The sequence below is a fragment of the Dermochelys coriacea genome, chromosome 12, assembly GCF_009764565.3.
Source record: "Dermochelys coriacea isolate rDerCor1 chromosome 12, rDerCor1.pri.v4, whole genome shotgun sequence".
Taxonomy (NCBI): domain Eukaryota; kingdom Metazoa; phylum Chordata; order Testudines; family Dermochelyidae; genus Dermochelys; species Dermochelys coriacea.
This window is the reverse complement of record NC_050079.1, coordinates 17378840-17401293: the sequence shown is the minus strand read 5'-3', so window position 1 is coordinate 17401293 and position 22454 is coordinate 17378840. Positions and strand designations below refer to the sequence as shown.

Here is a 22454-nt window from a genome sequence, read left to right as displayed (position 1 = left end):
AAATAGTGGATTCAGAAAGCATGTTTCGTGCATAGAAAAGAGGTGCAGCTGGGAGAAGGAAACAGAAGGGGTGGGGGCAAGAAAATGCGATGGGTCAGGGAGGCAGGGCAGAGTGGCGGACAACTTTGGAAAAGTGAGAGCAAACAACAGAGTAACTACCGAAAAGGGGGATAAAAATGTAAATTTAGGAAGTCACAATAAATAAAGTATTTAAGAGCCAAGTACTGACATTTGTGCTGAACCCAAATGTCATAAAAATTTAACATTTTAGTTTGAACAGATGCTTAATTGTAAACACTTAATGAACCATCATAAACCAAAAAAGATTCCTGATATGGTTGTAAGCCAGGTACTATACTGCATAATGGCAGGGATAAATCAAGGAATTTCAGCCTAATGATTTGGTAGTCACAATTAACAGTGTGTAGCAGATATAAAAACAATGTGCTAATTCCAAACCAATTAACTTAAGTGCTTGATTTAAAAAAAATAGATTCTATTTAAAAATTAAATAGACAAAAATTATCCCTGCAAATGATGGGTAAGGACAAAAAGTTGAGTAGCCTTCATTGAGGATCATGGAGTTAAAAATTGGGCTTCATGTTAAGAATCCAATGATAATACTGAAGTAACAGAGAGGGTCATAAAACTATAGATCCTTAGTGGGGATTTTTAATATTCTAATGGTGAGGAAGTTCTGGTCTCATCTACTTCCTCAATCACAAGGCAAAACATAAAAAGGAGGAGATTTGGGGTTGTTAAAGGTCCCGTAGGCTCAGCATCCATAACATACTGCACACATGACTCTTTTCATTTGCACTAAAAATGGAAAGGAGAGTGATTTATTTTGGTTACCAAAAAATGCCCCAAGACTTGACAGGTTCTTCCCAAAGTTTCCACGGCTTCTCTAACATTTCCTTAAGCTAAAGAGCTGAGCCTGAACTGCCAAGTTTTGATCTAGAGCTGCACTTCCCTAGAGTTTGAGGGGGTTTGGATCTGATGTTTTAGTTCAAGTTCATCTCTTTTAAATATTCCTTGTGGAATGTGAGGTTAAATGCCTCTTCTTTGTTTGCACTCATTTCACACTGTCCGTTTTTCAGCCTTTGGACTGGTTTGTCAACAAATTAACGTGAGATGTTAGGAAGATTTTTAATGATTGATATATATTCCTAACATTGTTGCCTGCTGTTCCATGACAGAGAAACTGCATAGATGTGAATCCAAGATTTTCAGCAGTAACTCTTCCACTTGGAGCTGCAGCTGCTCAGATACCATCAGCTAGCTAAAACATGGCAAAAGAAGGATATTGTCAAAAATCTTCCGAAGTGGCCAACAAGAATACCCATGACTGCTATGTAAATGACACTTGGGGGAAAAATGAAGATTGAATGCCATGACTAGATTCTCTTATTAAGGCCAGGGTTAGTTATGGGTACTCCGCACCTTGCAAGAGTGCTCAACACTTTGCAGGAGCAAGCCGTAGACCAAATTACCTACATCTGGTTTGCATATGTACACTCTAAAATACAGTGCTGATGAACAGAGAGTGAATTGATTATTCAGTTAGTATCTGTCTCCCTGACCCCAGATTACAGAAGATAATGTTGCTGTGGCAGGAATATAAGCACATTGTGGATAGCTCTGCAAATTGTTTGAAGGAAAATTAATAGGAAATCTATACACTACATTTATTATTTGTTAAATGCAATATGCTTGGCGCTGTACTAGACAAAATCCAGAGAAACCCTGCCACAAAAAGCTTTGAATTTAAGCATTATATAGGACATAATTCTCAAGGTACTATCATTCCTCTCGCTTGAAAAGTTATCCACCTGTGTATTTTATGAAATCTTTTATTCCATTTTTTAAAGGATTCAGCTATGGCACCACATTTTGTCAAAGTGCTCTTGATCTGCATGTTTCTTCCCCCTCTTAAAATGAGTTGTTAGTGGGAACTGAAGGGTCTGTTAAACCTAGAATACATTAACAATATATATATAAAGCTAACTTGTGATATGCACTTTAAGAAACGGTTACTCTGCATGTTTCCCAGCTTCTAGCTTCTTGAAGCTCTCTACCATGCTGTAGGTGGCATCCAATCAGAGAGACCGCCACTGAGGGCCAGGGAGAAGGGCTGCAATTTTTTTATTTTATATTCCAGCTAAGTACAGGGAATACAAGACAGTAAGGTGTGTATAGCATGAATAATGAGTTGTGCTAATTCACAGAAATTCATTTTTTGCCATCACACACTGCTCCTTTTTCTATAGACCAACACTTTGAAAGTTCATTTTTATATGTCATTTATTTCCCTAGGGTGTAATGCTTCCTAAAAATACAGCCATTTCTTAGGCTTTGATAGAAAATTATTTATGTTAAAGTGGATTCATTATTCTGGACACACTGGAAGTGGAAGGTTTTATTTTATTTTTTAAATTAAGGTGATTTCAAAGAGACACATACAGCAAAGACCAATATTGTTAGCAGAGGCTGAACCTTACACATATCCCTTCGGTGCTTAGAAGACCTATCAGGAGGTTTATTAAATGAGGGAATGCTAGTCTCAGTTGGACAGGCCACTTGATTAAAAAGCACAAAGGAAAAACTGATTAAGACAACGAGGTTGCTGTAAGCAGTTACCCCACTGAACCCCAAAGAAAACAAAAAGATCTTTGTGGTGTAAAAAAAAACAGTAGCAATTAAAGCTGCATAGAAAATATGAATGTTGGGGGAAGCCTGACAACTGGCATCAAGAGGTTAACTCTTCCATTCTTTTTAATCAGTAACTAGTTCTGTCATCTTTTGGTTCAGTGCAAAACCTCTCCAGAGAAGCGCCTCCATTCTTTGAATGTCCATAAGGCAATTAGGTTTTACATTTTCAAAACTGAAGGGTTTTACAGGATGAGCCAATTTATATGTTTCCATAATAAGAAAAGACTCAGGGCTACTGAAGGATCTATTACAAAATGGCTTAGGTGGTGCATTATTGAATCATACAAAGCCAAGAAGCTTCCAGGTCCCAAAGTCTTTAACAATCATTTTGTGGGAACTACTTAGGCAGAATACAGAACAGCTTCACTTTTGGAAACCTTTGTAAAGAAGCCATTTGCTATTTGGAGTCCTTCAACCTGTGCAGCACAAAGCACTATAAACCAGAGGGTCAGGCTTGAACACAGGCAGCATTTGGTAGAAGGGTGCTGCAATAGCAGTGGGTGATTAGGTTTCTTAGTTCCTGAGCCTTTTTATTGTCTTAATAATGCCAGTCAAGTCCCAATAATAAAAACAGTTGTGTGAATATAGCTGTGAGCAAAAATGGGTGATAGCTTTCAAACTGGAAAATTGTAACAGCTGTATCTACCAATTAAAGCTGTTCCATGAACAAATCTGATGATTAGCTGGATATGTAATTAAACCTTTATTATTAGTCTAATTGGATGGTTAGGGGAACTATTAAGGCTGTTAAGATTCTGTGCAGCAAGCTGGCTGTGCAGTACAGGCAATATGAAATTCAGCTCATTATTAGCAGGTCCAGGTGAACATGTGAGTGGAAATTCAGACTAGCCATACCCCAGCCTTTCAGATCTAAACCAAATAAACCTGAATGCAGAGTTCAGTTCAGCAGAGAATGTTGTGATATTCCACTGCAACTTGCATCAACTGGCCAAGCAAAGACTCACCACCAGGTTGCAGACTAAAGGGAGGAGATTCTCAGACATTGGCCCAGGACAGCCACAGTCTCGGACACCAGGTCCTTGAAGTCTAGGTGGTAAGGAGCTCTTGCGACATAGAGATGTGGTCAGTTAAGAAGCAGTCTGCACTGCAGTAGTCCTTCTCCCTGAAGTGTGGAGAGGAGGAGATAGCAGACTGATTCTCAGAAGAGTCTGGCACTCCAAGACTCAGTCCCTGGAGCACAAAGCAAAGGAATGAGATTGGTTTCAGATTCTGCAAATTTATCAATCTGCGTGGCTGCCTGCAAAACCTGAACTTCCCCAGGCTCACTTAGCCCATGACCCTTGGATCAAGATTCTCCTTGCCTATACCTGCGACAGCAGTCAGTACGCTTCAGCACAGACTCTGTGGAAAAGTAACAGCAAGAGACAAGCTGAGCATTAACAACAAAACGTACCTCCAGCCCACACTTTCAGCTGCCGCAGCTTGTGACCAAGGAACTGCACTTTGGAAAAAGACAATCCTCACCTTTAGACTCTCTCAGTGGTAAAAATCACAGGTCTGATTTCCCATTGACCCATACCTTTTTTCATCATTTATATCTGTGCAGAGTGAGTGGAGAATTCCAACCTGCAAACATTAAAACTTTGCAGTGGCGTCAATGACAATACAAGTTGCAAGGCAGTAGAGAACCACACCTCAGAAGTCCCTTGACAATGACCAGAGGTGCTCACCCCTCTGTCTACCAAGAAAAAAAACAAAACAAAACACAAGCTTACCTGGTGTTTGAGAGAGGAATTTATATAACATGAAGGCCAGTAGAATTATGGTTATCAAACAGTTATCTCCATTGGTCTCAATGAAGTCATGTCTGGTTATTGCTGTTGGATCAATATGATGCTCTCTAAACGGCCTGATAAATGCCTGTTGGTAGAAAAAAAGATTTATTTTAATTATTTTTGCAATGGTCCTAAGACTTTCTCCCAAGTTTGTGTGTTCAGTGTGAACATACAATCCATTTTCCTACCAATATGAAAAATCTTAAATTTAACAAAGGTTACTAAAAGTATGATTTTATCAATTAAACGTAACTTGAGAGCATTAAAAAAAAAGTATAATTATCACCAGAACGCAAAGTGTTCACAGTGAAGAGGCTTGATGGAGCCCAAGAACTGTGGTTGGGTGATGTTTTAGGAATGCGGACATTTTTTTAGTTTGCATACTCATCCAGAACCAGCCACAACCTACCCAATACAGCAAAGGAACCTTTAGTGTTATAGCCAACACAGATATGTGACACAGATGCCATGCCAAACACAGCAAATAGCTTTATGTACTAATAGGCCGGGGTATAACAAATCTAGAGGACAAAATGGGCCACATTTTAAAAGACCAGTTCTAATTTTTGTGTCCACAATTAATATCAGTGAAGAAATATATTAATTACAGTTAAGTGGCTAAAATACTGCCTAGGAATAACAAGTCACAAGTAATCAACGGTGTTGCATTGGAATGGCATGTGCGTGTGGAACACGTATGAATTCCCTAAGGGGTTGATGGTGGGTCTGGTATTCTTCAGCATACATTAATATCTTGGATGACAACACAAATCAGAACACACAAATTTGCATATGACACAAAAACTACAAGTTACAGAAATCACAGAAGTTTGTGTTTTTGTTTGGATGTAAGTGCTAGCATTCCTGTATGAGAGCTAGGTATTGTTGTTATTATTATTGATCATCATCATCATCTCGGTGAGAATCTGCTACAGGAGCAATGCCGTAACTTGTGACCATTTAACATCCCAATTTTCTGTGTGGGTATATTCTATTCAGACAAGACACTGGCACATCAAATGTCTGTGGAATGAAAATAAATATGGGATATCATTACCTCGGGAGACTGCGAGAACTTTATCTACACTGCTACTGTTACAGATTTCATATGTTCCTTTCCTATAACCACAGAACTGAAGCAACATTTAGAAAAATGTTTGCTTTGACAATTAGCTTTTTACCAACTCACATGGTTGTGAAGGTTTTGTAATTATATCAATTCACATGCTAGATTAGCTGCTAGCAGGTTCATTTGTTGTACTTCAGCAAGCTAAGAAAGTAAAATTGTGGGATTAAAGCAATCATTTAAAAAAAAACCCATGGTAAAAATTCTTTTGGATCCCCACTTCTTTAAAGGAAATACTTACACAACAGCCTAAATGACAACAGGAGTTTTAAAACACAGAACAGATAGTTCCCACTAGAAAGACTTTCAAATACTTACTTTTCTGTATAAATATCATGTCACAGGATTACTACTCAAATGCTCACAATGAATGGAATAATTTACTTTAAAGAATAAGCAAATTCTAAGTAAGCCAAATTCCACAAACAAAACTAAGGTTTACTTAACTCAACCGCAAAGAACCTTAGAGACATTTCAATTACAACTTCTGCATCTGAATTTCCAGACCAAATGATTTAATATCACACTTTTACAGCTACAAGATTTTACATTCTATGGGTACATGGATATTGACTGATACTACGGAACAAGGAAGGAAGGAATTCATTAGAGAAAAGACAATATACGAAAGAGAGAGAAACTCTGGTACAGAAACTAGATTATTAAAAAAATAAGTTAACCAACTTATAATTAGTACAATTCAAAGTTCAAGCAAAGTATATTTCCAACAAAAAGCTGACCAGCAACTACATTACCTAGGCCTTGTCTACACTGGCAGCATCATGTAGGGTACGTATAGCTACACTTTATATAGGAAAGCAGGCTGTAGCCATACTGTGGTATGTAGCTACATGCAGCAGTGAAAAGCTCCGGCTGGGGAGAGGTACCGGGAAAAAGCTCTGGCAGTTCCCCACTGCTGAAGCCTTTCTCTGTGGTGGGAAAAGGCTCCAGAAGCAGGATGCTACATGCAAAATATAAGAGCGTAGACAGGAGTGGCACTGCTCCGGCATGTAGAGAGCTATATAGGGAACATACCCTAAGGTTCTGGCATGGCTTTGCTCTACTCACCTAGCAGTGTGGATGGTGAAGCACTGCTTATTTATACCCATGCTTGGGGGGCATGCAGGGTCTGTACTCTTCATACCACCACAAGTGTAGGCATAGCCTCAGACAGATATAGATCATCAAAATATCTCATTGTATTGATGTTCATAAAAAAAGCCATACTAATCTCTTCATACTAATTCTCCTTCTTGTCTATCAAGCACCTAGAACATGTTTGGGGCTGACTAGTGAACGAGTAACCACTCAATACAAATAACCGTAAAAAGAAGGCTATCCCAAGTAAGGGAGAGTTAATTTGTGCTTGAGGTATAAACATATCTTGGATCAGTAAGTTGTAAGTTTCCTCTGATTGTTGCTAATCATTCAATTTATTTTAATTGCTATATTTTTATAAAAACAATGAGGAGACACCTTAAAGGCTAACAGATTTTATTTATTTTTAAGGTCCTGATCTAGCAACTGACAATACATATGCACAGATGTGCACCCAGAAGGAACCCCATCCGTTGCAATGGGGCTCAGAGAAAGCACAGTGGTACATCTGCATGCGGTCAATTGCAAGATCAGGGTCTTAGCTGGTAGAAAAAAATTCTGGTTGGATGAAAGACAATTTTTACGTTTTGATAAGTTTATTATCTCGTAGAAAAATGTATTTCTTAGATCAACTTTCAAGACACAAAAGTGAATCTGAAGACTGCTATGTATCTTTACAAGTTGGCACATGACTTCAGAAAAAAGAAAATGATCCCAAGAACTTTGAAAGAAGGAAACACCACTGGTTCGAAGATGACTTATGGAATATTTTGTAAAATTTCTCAGGAGACAGGGAAGCAAAGCTGCTTTTTCCCCCATATAAAAAAGAATGAAAACCTGTCATTCATCAAAGTGGGCTGCTGAAAGAAACAAAGAAAGAAACCCTGCAACATTTAAAAGATTGCAAAAAGTTCTGAATGTCATTAGAAACATCACCAAATTTACAATACAGCACAAATAATACACCTATTATGCATAATGATAGAAGCAAATGGAAGGGAATAGCACCATGTTGAGGTTCTTTCATGGAAATGGGATTACAACACATGTCTAATTCTAAGAGACAAATCCCATGCTTTCAGACCAAATGGGAGTACTGCACATATAAGGAGCTATTTGCTTTCAGGAGAATCTAAGAGAAGAATTTTACATGGTATTTCAACCATCTGTATCCACAAGTGCTTGAAAAGGGATTCTATGAATAGTGGAACAGCACTGGAACAAACGCCATGATGAACTGAAAATACTGCCAAGCAGCAAATAGTGACATTTAAATGGTACTGTAGTTGCCAGCTCACTAATAAAAAAGATAATGAATATCAATTGCACAAAAAAAATCTTATTTTTATATTATTTAAGAATATTATTTGAAAGTTAATGTATATAAGTCCATAACAAACATTCTAATACTAAGCACTGCTCCAGGTAAAATAAAAGCCTGATATATATCTGACCCATTACCAAATTCTAACCCTAATTTTTACGAATCCAGATGATGCAAAGGGTCACTTTAGTTTGTAAGGTCGAGATGAACATTGGGCTGGGGCTGACAGGGCACTATGTTTGCTCGGAGACTGGTGTGTGAGCGTGGGAGGGAGGAGGGGAAATCTCCTGCCCTGGGTCTGAGGTGAGGTAGAGGAAGCACTCCATCATAAAGCCTCCTCATCTTACTCTCCCTTTTCTTCCTGGCCCTGCTTTTCAGGGCTAAACAGAAATTGTACTTCTGTGGAACATGTGTTTCTCCTAGAGAATGAACGTACCAGGAATGCCAGTCACTGACCAGGATCACTTCCCAGCAAGCGAGATAATATCAGAACCCTGGTGATCTTGGCATATCTCTGAGTCGAGGGAGAACCTCCAAGAAGGGGGAGGGTAATAGAGACAAGGCACAATCCTCTTACAAAAAACAACAAATTCAACAATACTAAACACTAAACTCATAAAACTAACACCTAACTAAAGACTAGTTGAGGCAAGCTTGACCGACTGAAGTGGGCATGCTGAATGCGCCGTCTCAGACCAAGGTGGTTGAGAAGGCACTCAGAGGGATTCATCCATGCAGCCCTATGTAACCTTGTTGCATAGCATGAGGATGAGTAGGGTGCACAAGTGCACCAAACGGGCATTACTACCAAAAATCTCCAATCGAAAGCCATACACACTTGACATGGAGCATCCATAGGGACACTACTCAAAGACCTGTGTCTTTTGGAAAGAATGTCCCTTTCTTGTAACTCATGCTTTGAAAACATAAGACAGTCTAGCCTCAGACCTAGAAAGATCCTACATTATGAAGGGATTATGGCATTAAAACATTTTGTTATCTGGTGTGTAAGAAGCAAGGAATTTCTCAAAGAACTTTCAAAAAACCCAGCACGTTTAACTGGAGAAATGTGTCAATTTATTTTCCTATTATGGCTAATAGGGTAGTAGCACTTTTTGTTCTTGCAAATCTCTGTATTCATTATGCTCAGGAAGTACAGAAATCAATCTGAGAAAAGAGAGCTAATGGGAAGTATTCAATTAAGCACCAAACAATCACCATGAAAGAGCATATATTGAAATAATTGCTTAATACAAGAGCAATGATGCTGATGTGAAGTCCTACAAGTTACAAGCAAGCACTGATATATTTTCAATAGAACTTTCTCTATGGGCGGATTTCAGAGTTCTTACAAAAGGAAGCATGAGAAAAGTGAACAATAGGAACAAGAAAGGAAACATAACAAAATAGCGTTCACTTGTTTGAATAAATAATCTGAAGAAAACTGAAGACTAAACTGATTTACACCAAGTAATTATCTGGAACTATACAATAAGAAATTTAAAATACTCATATCCTCCACAGCTCCTCCAATGGACTTATAACAATGCTATTTATGTAAAGATGTATAATGGCCACTTGGCAGAAGACTAAAATAACTGCTGCAAAAGGAAAATTATGTACTGAGCACTATTAGAACTATACCACCACCTCCTTCTAAAATAACAGCATTAATGCACTGGCTCTGGAAGCATGGATGGATCTGTGGTCAACACTAACCACCAGGTTAAAAATATCTATCACACAGCAAATGATAAAAATGACTGCTAAGACTATACTCTGAATAAATACATAAATTTGAGAATTGTAAATATGTAATCTGAGTAGCTATGCAGGAGTCAAACTTCAGAAATAAGATCACTGATAGCTATTAAGTGGGAGACATAGCTTCAATGTGTTAAAATAACTAATAAAATCTCTTGGCATTTCTTTTGGCTAAAATACATGGCATACACAATGACAATTGTTATGAAAAGTATAATGGCACAATGCCTTCTAGCCTTTACAAAGAAAAGATTTTAGCCTTTAAAAGCTTTTAGAAAGGCCATTCAGAAGGAAGATTTTCAAAAGCACCTAAGAGATTTGGGAGCACAATCCTCACTGGCTTTCACTAGGTCTTGTGCTCTTAAATCTCTGAGGTAGCTTTGAAAATTTCCCCATTAGCTACCCTTGGGAAGTCATAGATTAGTTCCAATTCATTTTTTTTAAAGTAAAAGAGAAACAGTAACTTGCATTGTTGGGACCCATGGCCCTTTTCCCTGTTTACTAGAGTTGTGTTGAGTCCCTGTAAAATAGGATCTGGCTGGTGCCCAGAGAGGATGCAGGTGACATAGTGAACAAACAAAATGACCAAGGAGCTGCAGGAGAAGTAACCACCAAGGTAAGATGTGGTAGGGGGACAATCTTGCTAGGGCAAGCAAAATATACAAGTGACATTGTGCTGGCAGGAGACTGAAATTCCTCTTGTAAGACATAGCTATGTGACAAAGAGCTGTATTTGTTAAAACACTGAGATTTCCATCCTGGAATCTGCAGGATGGGTAGTTCCAGAATGCTTCTGGCTATATTGTTAGAAAACAGGTCAGGGGGTGGACACCAAGAAACTATATTGCACCAGAGAACACTGGGAAAAGATCGTGCATCAGCACCTCTGAAAACCAGACCCCTAATTTAAAATGACAAGTTAGAACATTTTGGTCTCCAAGTCCATCTTCGGGGCCAGATTCCTTCCATAATTGCTCATCTCGTTGTAGACTGTGTCAGTATATCAGCCAATTAAAGGGCTAATTTCCCATCTGCAATGTGAAATTATTGCTATTGCATGTGCACTTGTGTATACAAAATTATGAAATTCTGGCACTAAATCATAGACCTTCACTCTGGCCTGCGTGTCCAGTATTACTTCAGACTAATCCTTTGATGCTTCATGCAGGAGTCTGGGAAGATCTTTTGTCCCTTTGTTCAATGTGTCTTTCAGGAAAGTCGGAGACCTCTCTCTCCTTGTCTCTGTTCTATGTCAGTTTTTCAATCCTATTGCTAAATGATGCCCGCCTCTGCACAATGACTTCAATGCGAGCAGTAGAAATGGAGTACTTCTGGGAATCAGGCCCCCTCCTTTAGGTTCCAAAACATGGATTTAGGTGTTAACCTTTAGGCACCCAAGTCTAGAATGTTCTATAGTTATTTGCCTTCTTCTAGTTTAAGCCTGTTATTAGCTAGATCCTAAATATGTTGTTATAAGTGGGAAAATGGTTCAAAAATAATATCCCATCTCTTTCTGATAATATTGGTATAATATTTCCTGTAATCTGATGTGCCTCCCCAGAGATATTAGTAAAATTAATGGTTGCAATTCTGGCATTATGTAAGAGAGAAAGATCCATCCTCAGAAATGGGTAGATTGACATTTAAGCTTCATGTGTTTGTATAGTCTTAGTATTACAGCTTCACTGTAAATTTCTTTGCTAAGGAGATTGTTACTAATATGTGAACAACAAGTCTGAGGGTAAGCACTCTACCTTGAAAATGAATAAAATATAAACATTACAGGAAAGAAAGACCTTGCAAGGTCAACTGTAGAGAAGTGCAAACCCAGAAGCTACACACAGAGGCATCAAGCTGCAGTATGTGTGGTTCACAGACAGGACTCTAAGGAAACTCTGAAAACAATGGGTCAAAGGAGAAAAGGGAAGAAGTATTACAGCATCAGATAGGTCATGGTCTTAACAGCTCAGCAGCAATAAATATGTGAGGATTGCGGTGAGTATGAGAAAAATCCAACCACTCTGCCAGCCTCTCAAATACAGTCTCAAACCGGTCACTGTCTTGTGACTGATTTTTAAAGAAGGAGGTAAAAAGTGCTTAGCAACCACAAGCTCCAAACACAGGCATGAAAGGTCAAGAAATTTGATATAAAAATAATCACCTAAATGTAAAGGGCAAATTCCCACCCCTCAATCAAGAGCAGTTAAAATAAATGCATAGTTCAATCTCAGCTATCCAGCCTCGGGCTATCTGAAATTCCAGGTTAAAAACAATGGTACAGATCTTTCATATAGTTATGCACAATGCATTTCTATCCCTTTTATACAGAAGGCTATCTTCCAAAGATTAAAGAAAATTTGGAATATAATAGGGCAGGGGAAAAAATCAGGGTTGTACTGCAAAATTTAGGAATAACAAGTTATTTTTACATAATCTTTTCATACTTATCTCAAAGCACTTTAAAAAGAAAAGCAAATATAATCTCAATCTTACAGATATGGACACTGCGGCACAGAAAGATAAAGGGACATGCCCAAGATCACATAATAAGTCAGTGGAAGAAACAGAAATAAAACCCAGTTCACCTGATTCTCAATCCAGTGCCCTGATTACACTGCCTCTCAGTTTAACAGATATATTGTGTACACACACACACACACGCACACACACACACTTTCAAAATATAAAAAGCTTGATTTTGCAAAAAAGTGGTAACCCAACCACTCTCCACTGACTTCAATATTCAATTTTACCTTGGCCTAACAACTTTAAGGACTTGAATTCAAGGGTATCTGTGAATGCTCTGCACCTTTGAAAATCTTGGCCATCGCTGAAGACACACACATTGCTCCTTCAATACATACAAAATGCAGCTGTTCAAGTCATCTCCATTGATCCAACTGATGAACATGTCACTCCCCAGTATGAATTCCTTCCACTATTGCATCAGATATAAGCTCATCATCTATTTCAAGGCTCTGCCCATTCCTAATTATCCACCTATATCAAGTTTAGCACTAACCCCCAGACCATCTACTCCATCAATATTCCTTCTCATCTCCAGCCATCTGCTTCTCACAAAGTCACCTGACCTCCATAACATCTGCCATGCAACTATCTATGGAGGTAATTTAAGCTAGTCTGCAAGGGTCCTTTCCATGTCCAGAATTAAGACCCATTTCTTCCATCCTTCCTATCATGAATCTAGTTGACTAATATAAACATTCTTATCTCCCTCAGCTTCTTGAATGTCTGGAAAATAAATACATTATATATGGAAAATACATTAGAGAGACAAGGTGGATGTGGTAATATATTTTATTGGACCAACATCTGCTGATAAAAAAAGAAAAGCTTTCAAACTACACTGAGCTCTTCTTCAGGTCTGGGAAAGGAACTCAGTGTCACAGCTAAACACAAGGTGGAACAGATTGTTTAGCATAAGTAGTTAATACAAATTCTGAGGGACTTGCCTCTTCCACCAAAAGAAGTTGGTCTAGTAAAAGGTATTACCTCACCCCCCCCCCCCCCCGTCTCTCTAATATCCGGTTACCAACATGGCTACAGCATTGCAAATGGAAAATATACCGTGAGTGCTACCAAGTAGCTAAATATAAATAAGTAAATAAATAATATGCATTTAAAAATTCACCAGATAATGTTAGAGAGGACTGACTTTAGATGGAGACCCATAATTAATTTAATTGTACCATTTCTGCTAAATAAAAAAGTAAAATTATTTTAATTACAACACTTCTAAAGTAGTTACATTATTACATATTGTTCCTGGCTGTTGCTAAATTGCAATCAATAATTTTGAGACTAGTCCTTTAAAATAATCTACTCTTTCTTAATGAAAACTAGAAGCATTTATACATTGGAAATTCAGATCAGAAGTCAGAGTGGAAAAATGAAAACATAAATATGCACACAAAACCTAATATCTCTCTCATATATATGACCAAAATTGTTGATATCTAAGAAGTCTGTGTACCTATGTATAAGACACACACACACACACACACTTACACTTTATTTATTTGTATACACCTCAGATGTCACCATTTTAAGCCCATGCCTCATTTATGTCTATTAATAATTTGTTTTGTGAAAGGAAGGCATATATGCTATACCACATACAAAATTAAGTGAGGATAAAATGGAGCTTTTGCTATTTATATCATATGAATGGTCTCATCAACCATATTATTTTCATATTACACAGCAGCTTCTCATATAGTATCTCAATGACCTGATTAAGTGCCAGATTTGGCAAGTGTGCGCGCATGCACGCGCGCACACACACACACACACACACACAAATGAAGATAAAATGGATTCTTTTGTCAAAGATGTATTGGAGATTAACGGCAAGCTGACAGATTGAATGTGTTACACTGCACTGAGGCAATTACTGTAGTAGGTAAAGCAAGTGATAAAGATTTATTTAGTACAAGGCTGATATTCATTAATCTCTTTAAACCCCATGTTAAGGTTGTTTAAAGCACTGTAGATCTTCTCTGGGAAGGTCTGTTGAATCTATGACAGAAAAGGCAGACCTGCATAAATGCAGTCCAAGTCTCCATGGACTATGACATTTCTATACCTCCACAGGGAGGCCAGTATTTTAGATTAGTTTGGTTAGCACTGCAGATGTAGCATGCTGATTTACTAAACTCTGATGCAAGTACCAAAAATAATTAGTGTATCAAAGATCACTTTCTTTCCCTCTTTCATTAGTGTGATAAATATGGCATTGTCACAAGGAAATAACTTATTTCACTGGTGTTCAGACTTTAACTGCAGACTTACAAAAGTGTACGTTTCTTATAAGATGTTGTTTTTTCCAGTGCTGATTTTTTTAAAATGAACATATTATACAATTGCACAAAGGTCACTCAGTTACACCCCTCCTTCCACACATCTCCGTATAAAGGTACTAATAAGCATTTCTAAAAATTAAACAGTTACTTTGGTGCTTGGATACTGTAGTAATAGGCACAGTAGAAATACCTAGATTTAGTGCATAAGCTTTTCGGAACTGCATTTTATGTGTCACAGATTAAACTCGTTCAATGGATAACCTGAGCACTAAAATTTCATGCATTTACTTTATAAAAAAATAATTCCTATTGGGTGGGTACAGTGTTCCCAGTGTTTAAGTGAGATCCATTTCTCAATACATAAGAAAGAATGAACAATGTCTCAAGAGTTTTGGTCAAGGTTCCCAGATATTGCTGGTGGATGGGTGCGTAAAACCAGAAAGACACCCACAACCCTTCCTGATTTTTTATCTTCAGAAAGCATATTAAAATGATTTATTTCTAGTCTACTGCTCATACTGAATGTAAGTCAACTTCTCCTTACCTTGCCAATGACAGGGATATCAACGGAACCCCAGGTATCAGCTCCCCAGTGAACCATGCCTGAGGCAAAATCAGCTGTAATAATTCCAGCAACTGGAAATAAAAAAGAATGTTAACAGTAGAAGCTAATCTACACACTGAAGTTACATCAACCACTTATCCTATGCAGCAGATAAAATTTAAAAAAAAAAGTCACTGATTTTCAATGCAAAAATACTTTTTATGAGACCACACAAAACTAGCAAAATTCAGTTTAATCAATTTCAATTAAAAGAAATGTAAAGTCTACATTTAAAAACATATTAAAAAGCTGCTTCTGGAATCATGCAGAATCAGAAAATCACTTTTACATATAAAAATCCAGCAAGTCAGCAGGTGCCAACTTCATATTAATAGTAATCCATTAATCAGTTTTTAAAGGTTTCTCTATTGTAGGTTTACTTAACCCAACCTAGCACAAAATAATGGGGCTAGCCCAGTGTTTCTCCAACATTTTTTCAACCATATTCTTCCTTATCTCTCTCTCTCCCCACCTTTCTCTATGTGGCCTATACAGTTTTGTATCTTCATTGAAATACCTTCCCGAAATGCCTTTTATTCCAGCAACATAAGATGGTTCCATTGTGCTGAGAGCCTTTTCCAAAAGAGCAAAATTCTCCAGAGACTGGGGTTTCCAGATCTGAATGCTTAATTTCATATTCTAGCTCAACAAGGGCAAGGATTCAAAAATACTGGATCAGGGTTTATTGTGATCAGACTACAAGAGCTACTTACATTGAACTATTCCCTCATTTTCAAATGCTGGTTCAATATTAACATCTAGCAAAAATGCTGAAGTTTTATATTAATATTTCATAAGCTTTATATACAGCATATCAGTAACTCAATCCACTGTCCATGAAACTCTATTCTAGTTATTAAAATACAACTAAAAGGAAAGGATTTTTTTTAATGGGCTAATTATCTAACTCCAAGATTCATGATTTGCCTGTCAAACTAAAGTGAAGTAGTTAATTCAAAACAATTGCCATACAGTTACTTTTCCCCCATCAATTATTAGCATTGTCCTCCTTAGCTACCGTGTAAACAAACTCCCCTTCACAGTAAATAAATTCTTCATGCAAACCATCTTTGTCCTGAATTTAAAAAAAATATTTGAAGTCAGTATGACATGTTGTCACAGCAACAACTAGATTTAATAACCACCCTGAATTTGTATTCATAGATTCCAAGGCTAGAAGGGACCAGTGTGATCATCTAGTCTGACCGCCCATATAACACAAGCCATTTAACTTCCCCAAAATAATCCCTAGAGCAGATCTTTTAGTAAAAATATCCAGTCTCAAGTTAAAAATGATCAGTGATAGAAAATCCACAATGACACTTGGTACATTGTTCCAATAGTTATTACTTTCATTGTTAAAAATGCATGCTTTATTTCCAGTCTGGATTTGTCTAGCTTCAACTTCCAGCACTGCATCACATTATATCTTTCTCTGCTAGACTGAAGAGCCCATTATTAAATATTTGTTCCCCATGAAGATATTTATAGACTGTAATCAAGTCACCCTTAAACCATCTCGTTGTTAAGCTAAATAAATTGAGCTTCTTGAATCTAACACTATGAAGCATGTTAGTATTCAGACTAAAGGGTTTTCCTAAAGTCAACTGCACTTATCCTAATATTTCAAATGGGCCATTAATTTCATAGTCTATTTTAACGGCCCAACCCCAAAGTCCGATGGATTTTCATAGGAGTTTACTTGAGCATGGGCTGGCATAAAAACAGAACGAGGACTTCAGGATTTCTAATAGTGTCGTCTATGTTATATAAAATCTCTCTCCCTCCTTCTGGGGATCTTATTTGTCAAAATCCAGAAATGTAGATAATTTCAGTGAGAGCAGGATTATATCCTTAATTCAGTCTTCCTCTAACATGCAAACTGGGCATAATTCACAAAAATAGCATTATAGTAACAAATGTGATAGTTAATTATGTTTCATGGAGTGACTACCACCGGTACAGAAAAATGGGTACACCCTTGTCTTCTGTCAGGTAAGCGGTGGTGCCCACATGAGGTACCAAAATTTTTATGCACAGCTCTGCCTCCTCTTCCATGCAGGCAAACTCCCCAGCTGATGACTGCAAAGTTGGTATAATATAGGTTAGTCTGCCTTGACTTCCTAATTTCAGTTACTCAGCCCAAGCTATACATCTGATTACAGTTTTGTGGGCACCTGTACCTCTGTGGTCATGCCCTGGAAAATGTGATGTACAGAAAATGTATTAAAATGTAGAGCTAGCATTTTAATGCTCAGGGGTTTCCTGATCCTGCTTGCAGGCTAGGAAGCTCTGTAGGGAAGCATGAAGGCAGCAAACAAAAAGCCTAGAGTAAGGTGGGGCAAATTATGCCTCTGTTTTAGGGAGCAACCTGCTTTGTATTTCATCATTCAGAATTCTAAGAAAAAAGTAGTGTTAAAATACTCTTTATGGAAGGTTACAGTGTATCTAACTTCTCTGTTGGTATGCTGTTACACATACCAGAAACCCATCAGGATAGTCAAAAAACTAAACTGGTTTTTGCAACACAAATTAAACACTTGAAAGTTTTTTTCCATTTCTGTCCACTCCCATGGTATGACTGTCACTGCCTTACACAAATAGGTTTGACTAGCAATAATCTCAGCTCAAAAAATAGACCATTATTTTTCTGAGTTAGCCCATTGCAAGAACATTTGAAGACCCCACTCCTGCTCAGGAATCTTTCATTTGACAGCGGAGATTTTGGAAGTCAGTGCCATACGAGAAACCAGATAGACTCAATGATCTGGCAAGACCTTCCAGGGATTTAGAAATAAAGGAATAGGGTTGGGACAGGGAGAAAGCAGATCTAGATCTGGGAATCAGAGTCTACTTCCACTCCTTAACCGGTTTATCCCATTTAAAGAGGCAAAGGGGACAGCGAAGTGACATCCACGACAGAGAAGACGGGGACAAGATCGGAAGCAGATAGGTGAGACAGAGAGCTGAAAAGGGGCCCTAAGTTAGGAAGATTTTAGGTGAAAAAGAGAAAAGGCCACCTACGAGGGAAGCTCCATATGCCTAGCTGATACAGGTAATGGCCTCTGGAACCACATGTTTTCCAAGTGGGGGCACAGAAAGGGGTAAGAGGATCCCCCTACCTTTGGCTGGACAGCCTCCTCCTTGACACTGCTTTCCTCCTCTTTCTTCTACCTCAGGGGCGGGGCAGCTAAGAGATTTGTCCAGCCCTGTGACAAGTGTCTGAAGTGCAGTGAAAGTGCCCTTATCAGCCTTGCCTCAGTTGAATCAGTGACCATCTGCAAAGAGGACCCAGTGCCCCATGTTCATACTATGGCCACAACAAAGTGCTGGAGAGTAGAGTTGCAGTCAGTTCCTGGACAACAACTTTTTCTTTCCCAGCTGAAGAATGAAGCAGGTTGAAAAGGTTCACCTCAGCATGAGGCACCTGCTGCTTCTTCAGCACAGGCAAGAATCAACTGGGGAGTCTGGCTGCAGGGAGGTGAGAAGCAGCTGGAGTGGACATGAAAATTTCTGTATCCTGACTGAGTACCCCCAGTGTGATGCACAGATGATAGAAACACACAGTGCTTAATTTGTAATGAAAGAGGTGCCAGGGTTCAAGCAATTTTTTTTATATTCATAAGTGATGCAGCAAGCCCAGAGGTCCCTGGCTATGGACTGCCACGCCTAGAGGTGCTGGAAACATGCCTATTTGTCTGTATCAGTGGCAGCCACAACATGGGAAACAGAGAAGGCATGATGGTGTAGCATGAAGGTTGTATCAACATCAACTTGGGATGGCAACATTATTTACAAGTGGTAAAGGCACATGAAAATTATTCAAATATATTAACAGTGCTGGTACATACAGTCACATATTCTATGCATTCCACATCATTTACAGAAAAACCATGTAAGAAACTGTTTGAAGGAGTTTTCAAAATTTTTATATCCTTCCACTTGTAAGGTCAGATTCTCTTTGTGCCTTAATCCAATGATACAGGCCTCAGAATGATAGAAAGATGTTCTCAAATACATTTTAGAAAACTCTAAAATGTGATTACAATAGATTGTCTATGCAGAATAATGTGATTTTTTTTTAAGGTTTGCTCTTAAAGGACTCAAAGCAAGTTTTAATATTTGGCATCTCAGAGCTAAAAGCCAGTGGCTTACGCACTGGAAAGCTGGAAATATCCCTATTACACTGGCTGGTATAAAGTTTCATTTTCTAGTCTGATGGGTTTCAATATAGATATCTGACTTTAAACTTGTCACTGTTCCTAAATTGTTCCTATGCTTCAGGCAAATGTAATTCTATGGGAAATTCCACATTTATGAGACAGGAGGAAACAGGCAAGTTGTTTAAAAATAAAATAAATGGCAGCTGTCTGGAGGGGTTTGAATGTTTGAAGTAGTCCCGGATGAGACTGATTAGTGATGGTGAGTTGGCCAAAGGTGTCTGATAACCATTATCGCACAGCCTTTCCACTTACCACCACCATGTGTGTTATAGAAGGTATTATCATAATTGTGTTTTGATACTGTTTAATTCTTGCACTATGCATCTATATTGTAAAACACACATTTGGAGATTCATAAATGACTGGAAAAATATTGATTGTTTGAAATAAATTTTACACATACATATTTTAGTATATTGGAAGTTTTTAAGTACTTCATTTAAAAAAAGATAATATTTAACAACAGTGCAAGAAACTAAAACCCCCCCACAGGCTTTTGGGTTTAACTCTCAAGGTCAACTGATACCATTAGACTTACATGAACTCACTTAAAGTTACAGCAGGGAAATCATGTTAGGAAATATGGGTCAAGTCATCAAGCAGTAATAAAGCTGTTACCTACAGACTTAATATTTGAAACATTCTTTGAAACCTGTCATAGTTTAGTATTTCCATTATTAGAATGACATTTAACAATGAAGTATATCAAATGACTTTAAAAAAACCAAAGGCCACTTAAAATGAATATCAAGTCAAATGTATCAGGAAAAAAATTACAAACCAAATAACGTCACGTTTTATTTAGTCGATAGCCATTTTGTCCCTATACATAAGACATGAAAGAAAATTTCTTAAGCTTCAAGGTAATGAAATAACGATGCTATTTAGAAAGCTTCAGAAAGGTTTTTGTAGGGCAACTGATATGGGCCTCCATTTTGTATGACAACTCATATGCAGCATATGAGTACTAAAGAATAAATTATATGTAAATATGAATTACAGTGCCAAATCCACATCAAATGGATGAAGTGACATCATGAAGCATCATCAAGCAGGCGAACTGACAAATGTAAGTCACTCAAATAGCACAATCATAGACATGGTATAAAAATTTGTGTTGTGATATCCTCAAATGTATATTCTCATTTACAGTTTAGGGAGAAAGAAAAGGAGTACTTGTGACACCTTAGAGACTAACAAATTTATTTGAGCATAAGCTTTCGTGAGCTACAGCTCACTTCATCGGATGCATTCAGTGGAAAATACAGTGGGGAGATTTATATACATAGAGAACATGAAACAATGGGTGTTACCATACACACTAGGGAGAGATTTTCAAAAGTGCTCAGCTTTTGACTGACTAACTTTACTTCCAATTAAATCAGCAGGAGCTTTATAACTGATTTTGAAAGGGAGTTGGGTTAGGCCAGTGCCAAATGGCTTTTGAAAATCCCACCCTAAATTGTTTTCATGAATTTAAGCTTGAGTGACAACTTTGGTATTCCAAGTACCTCCACAGGCTTCAGAAAAGGAAAGATTAGATACAAATTGAATACTCATTATACTTGCACAAACCGCTGGCATTAGAACCTGTTTAACTAAGCACAAGGATAGGTGCAACAATGCTGGCCCTTATTCTTTTCAGAAACTGCCATTCGTCCAGATGAACTGATAAAGACAATCACCAGACACTGCCAGAAGGGATTAAAAGGCCAAAAACCCATCCCTATCAACTGCTGATTTGGTGTCTCCCCTCTGTCTATCTTCCGCTCCTGATTTCACAATCCAAACACTCCTCACAGTGCTTCTTGATGGATCATTCTTATATGGAACATTATTAAATTCTAGCAACCCTGTTACCCTCTAGCCCCTGCATGGAATTAGATGGAGCTACTACAGAGGCAGCTGCGCAGACAAGCAGGGGACAGCCAAAACAGATCTCTGTGGCTGCTAGCAGGAATAGGCACACACATGCTAGAACATCCACATTGCCTGTATGCTGTCTGGGTTACTGGGGACCTAAACAATTTTTCAGGAGTTAAAAGGAAAGTTTCTGAACACCTTCAAACACTGTTTTATTATATAATGTATATATAATAAAAACAAACATAAGAATCAACCAAAGAGGTGTTGCTTTTTGTACATTTGTTTTATTTCTGGATTTTTAAATTACATTGAATTCAGTAAAGGTGTTATATTTCATATATAGTACATACTAAATAAATTTTACATTTCCATAAGTTAAATTTGGGGCTAAAAAATAAATGGTTGAGTGTCCTTTTAAAAAGCTAAGTAGAATAGAGTACAGTTTAAATGAATAATGCATTTTTTTAAATGGAACAAAGTAATATAAGTGGGGCACATTAATTCCCAAGCACATTAAATTTATTGTCATGTAGGTGCCCATTGGGAATAATTTATGCAACTTCTATTAAGAAAATATTTTAAATTTAAATTTGCATATTTTGCTCATTGGGACTAACCTTGCCAGGATCCTTTTTGGAAGTTCCAAGCCCTCTGGTGTGGACTTTATAAAGTGTCCACTTAGCAGGAAAAATAATGAAACACATACATGGGTGTTTTCCAAAGAGAAAGGTTCTGTGCATACTGGGCTTCTCATATGCTCTTTGTAAACTCAGCTTGTGAGTCTGCATACCAGCTTACAGGAGTCTTATTTTGCCTTGTACGATCAAAACCAAGTAAAACTCACTACCTCTTGTTTCAGAACCTCTTCACTCAAATGCATTAAATCAAACCAAATCAATGGTAGTGTATTAAATTACAAAAGAAGAAGAAAACTTCACAACTACAAACTACCAGGGTCGAAAGGAAAGGAAAGCAGTATTCACTTACAGTACATACAATATTCCTAATAACCTAATCTCTCTCCATCATCTCTCATTACGAGGGAATGCAAACAAAAACAAAGAGCCCCAGGAAATGTATTTCAGTCATCATAGAAGAAGCACAACCATTGTGAAATG

General features: G+C 37.8%; 1 protein-coding gene across 2 annotated transcripts in view; it reads right to left on the bottom strand.

The window, feature by feature from the left end:
• The window catches only part of LOC119841177 (plasmanylethanolamine desaturase-like), a 73759-nt gene that overhangs the window by 7841 nt on the left and 43464 nt on the right, over positions 1–22454 (bottom strand). The window contains exons 3-5 of one of the 2 annotated variants that reach the window (XM_043494925.1): positions 15188–15279; positions 4449–4593; positions 1918–1973 (exon numbers count right to left, since the gene is read on the bottom strand). In XM_043494925.1, the coding sequence (XP_043350860.1) occupies positions 1933–1973; positions 4449–4593; positions 15188–15279 (278 nt within the window). In that variant the 3' untranslated portion in view covers positions 1918–1932. Of the gene's footprint in view, positions 1–1917; positions 1974–4448; positions 4594–15187; positions 15280–22454 lie in introns of those variants that run through there. The other variant, XM_043494924.1, reaches the window with a different exon arrangement.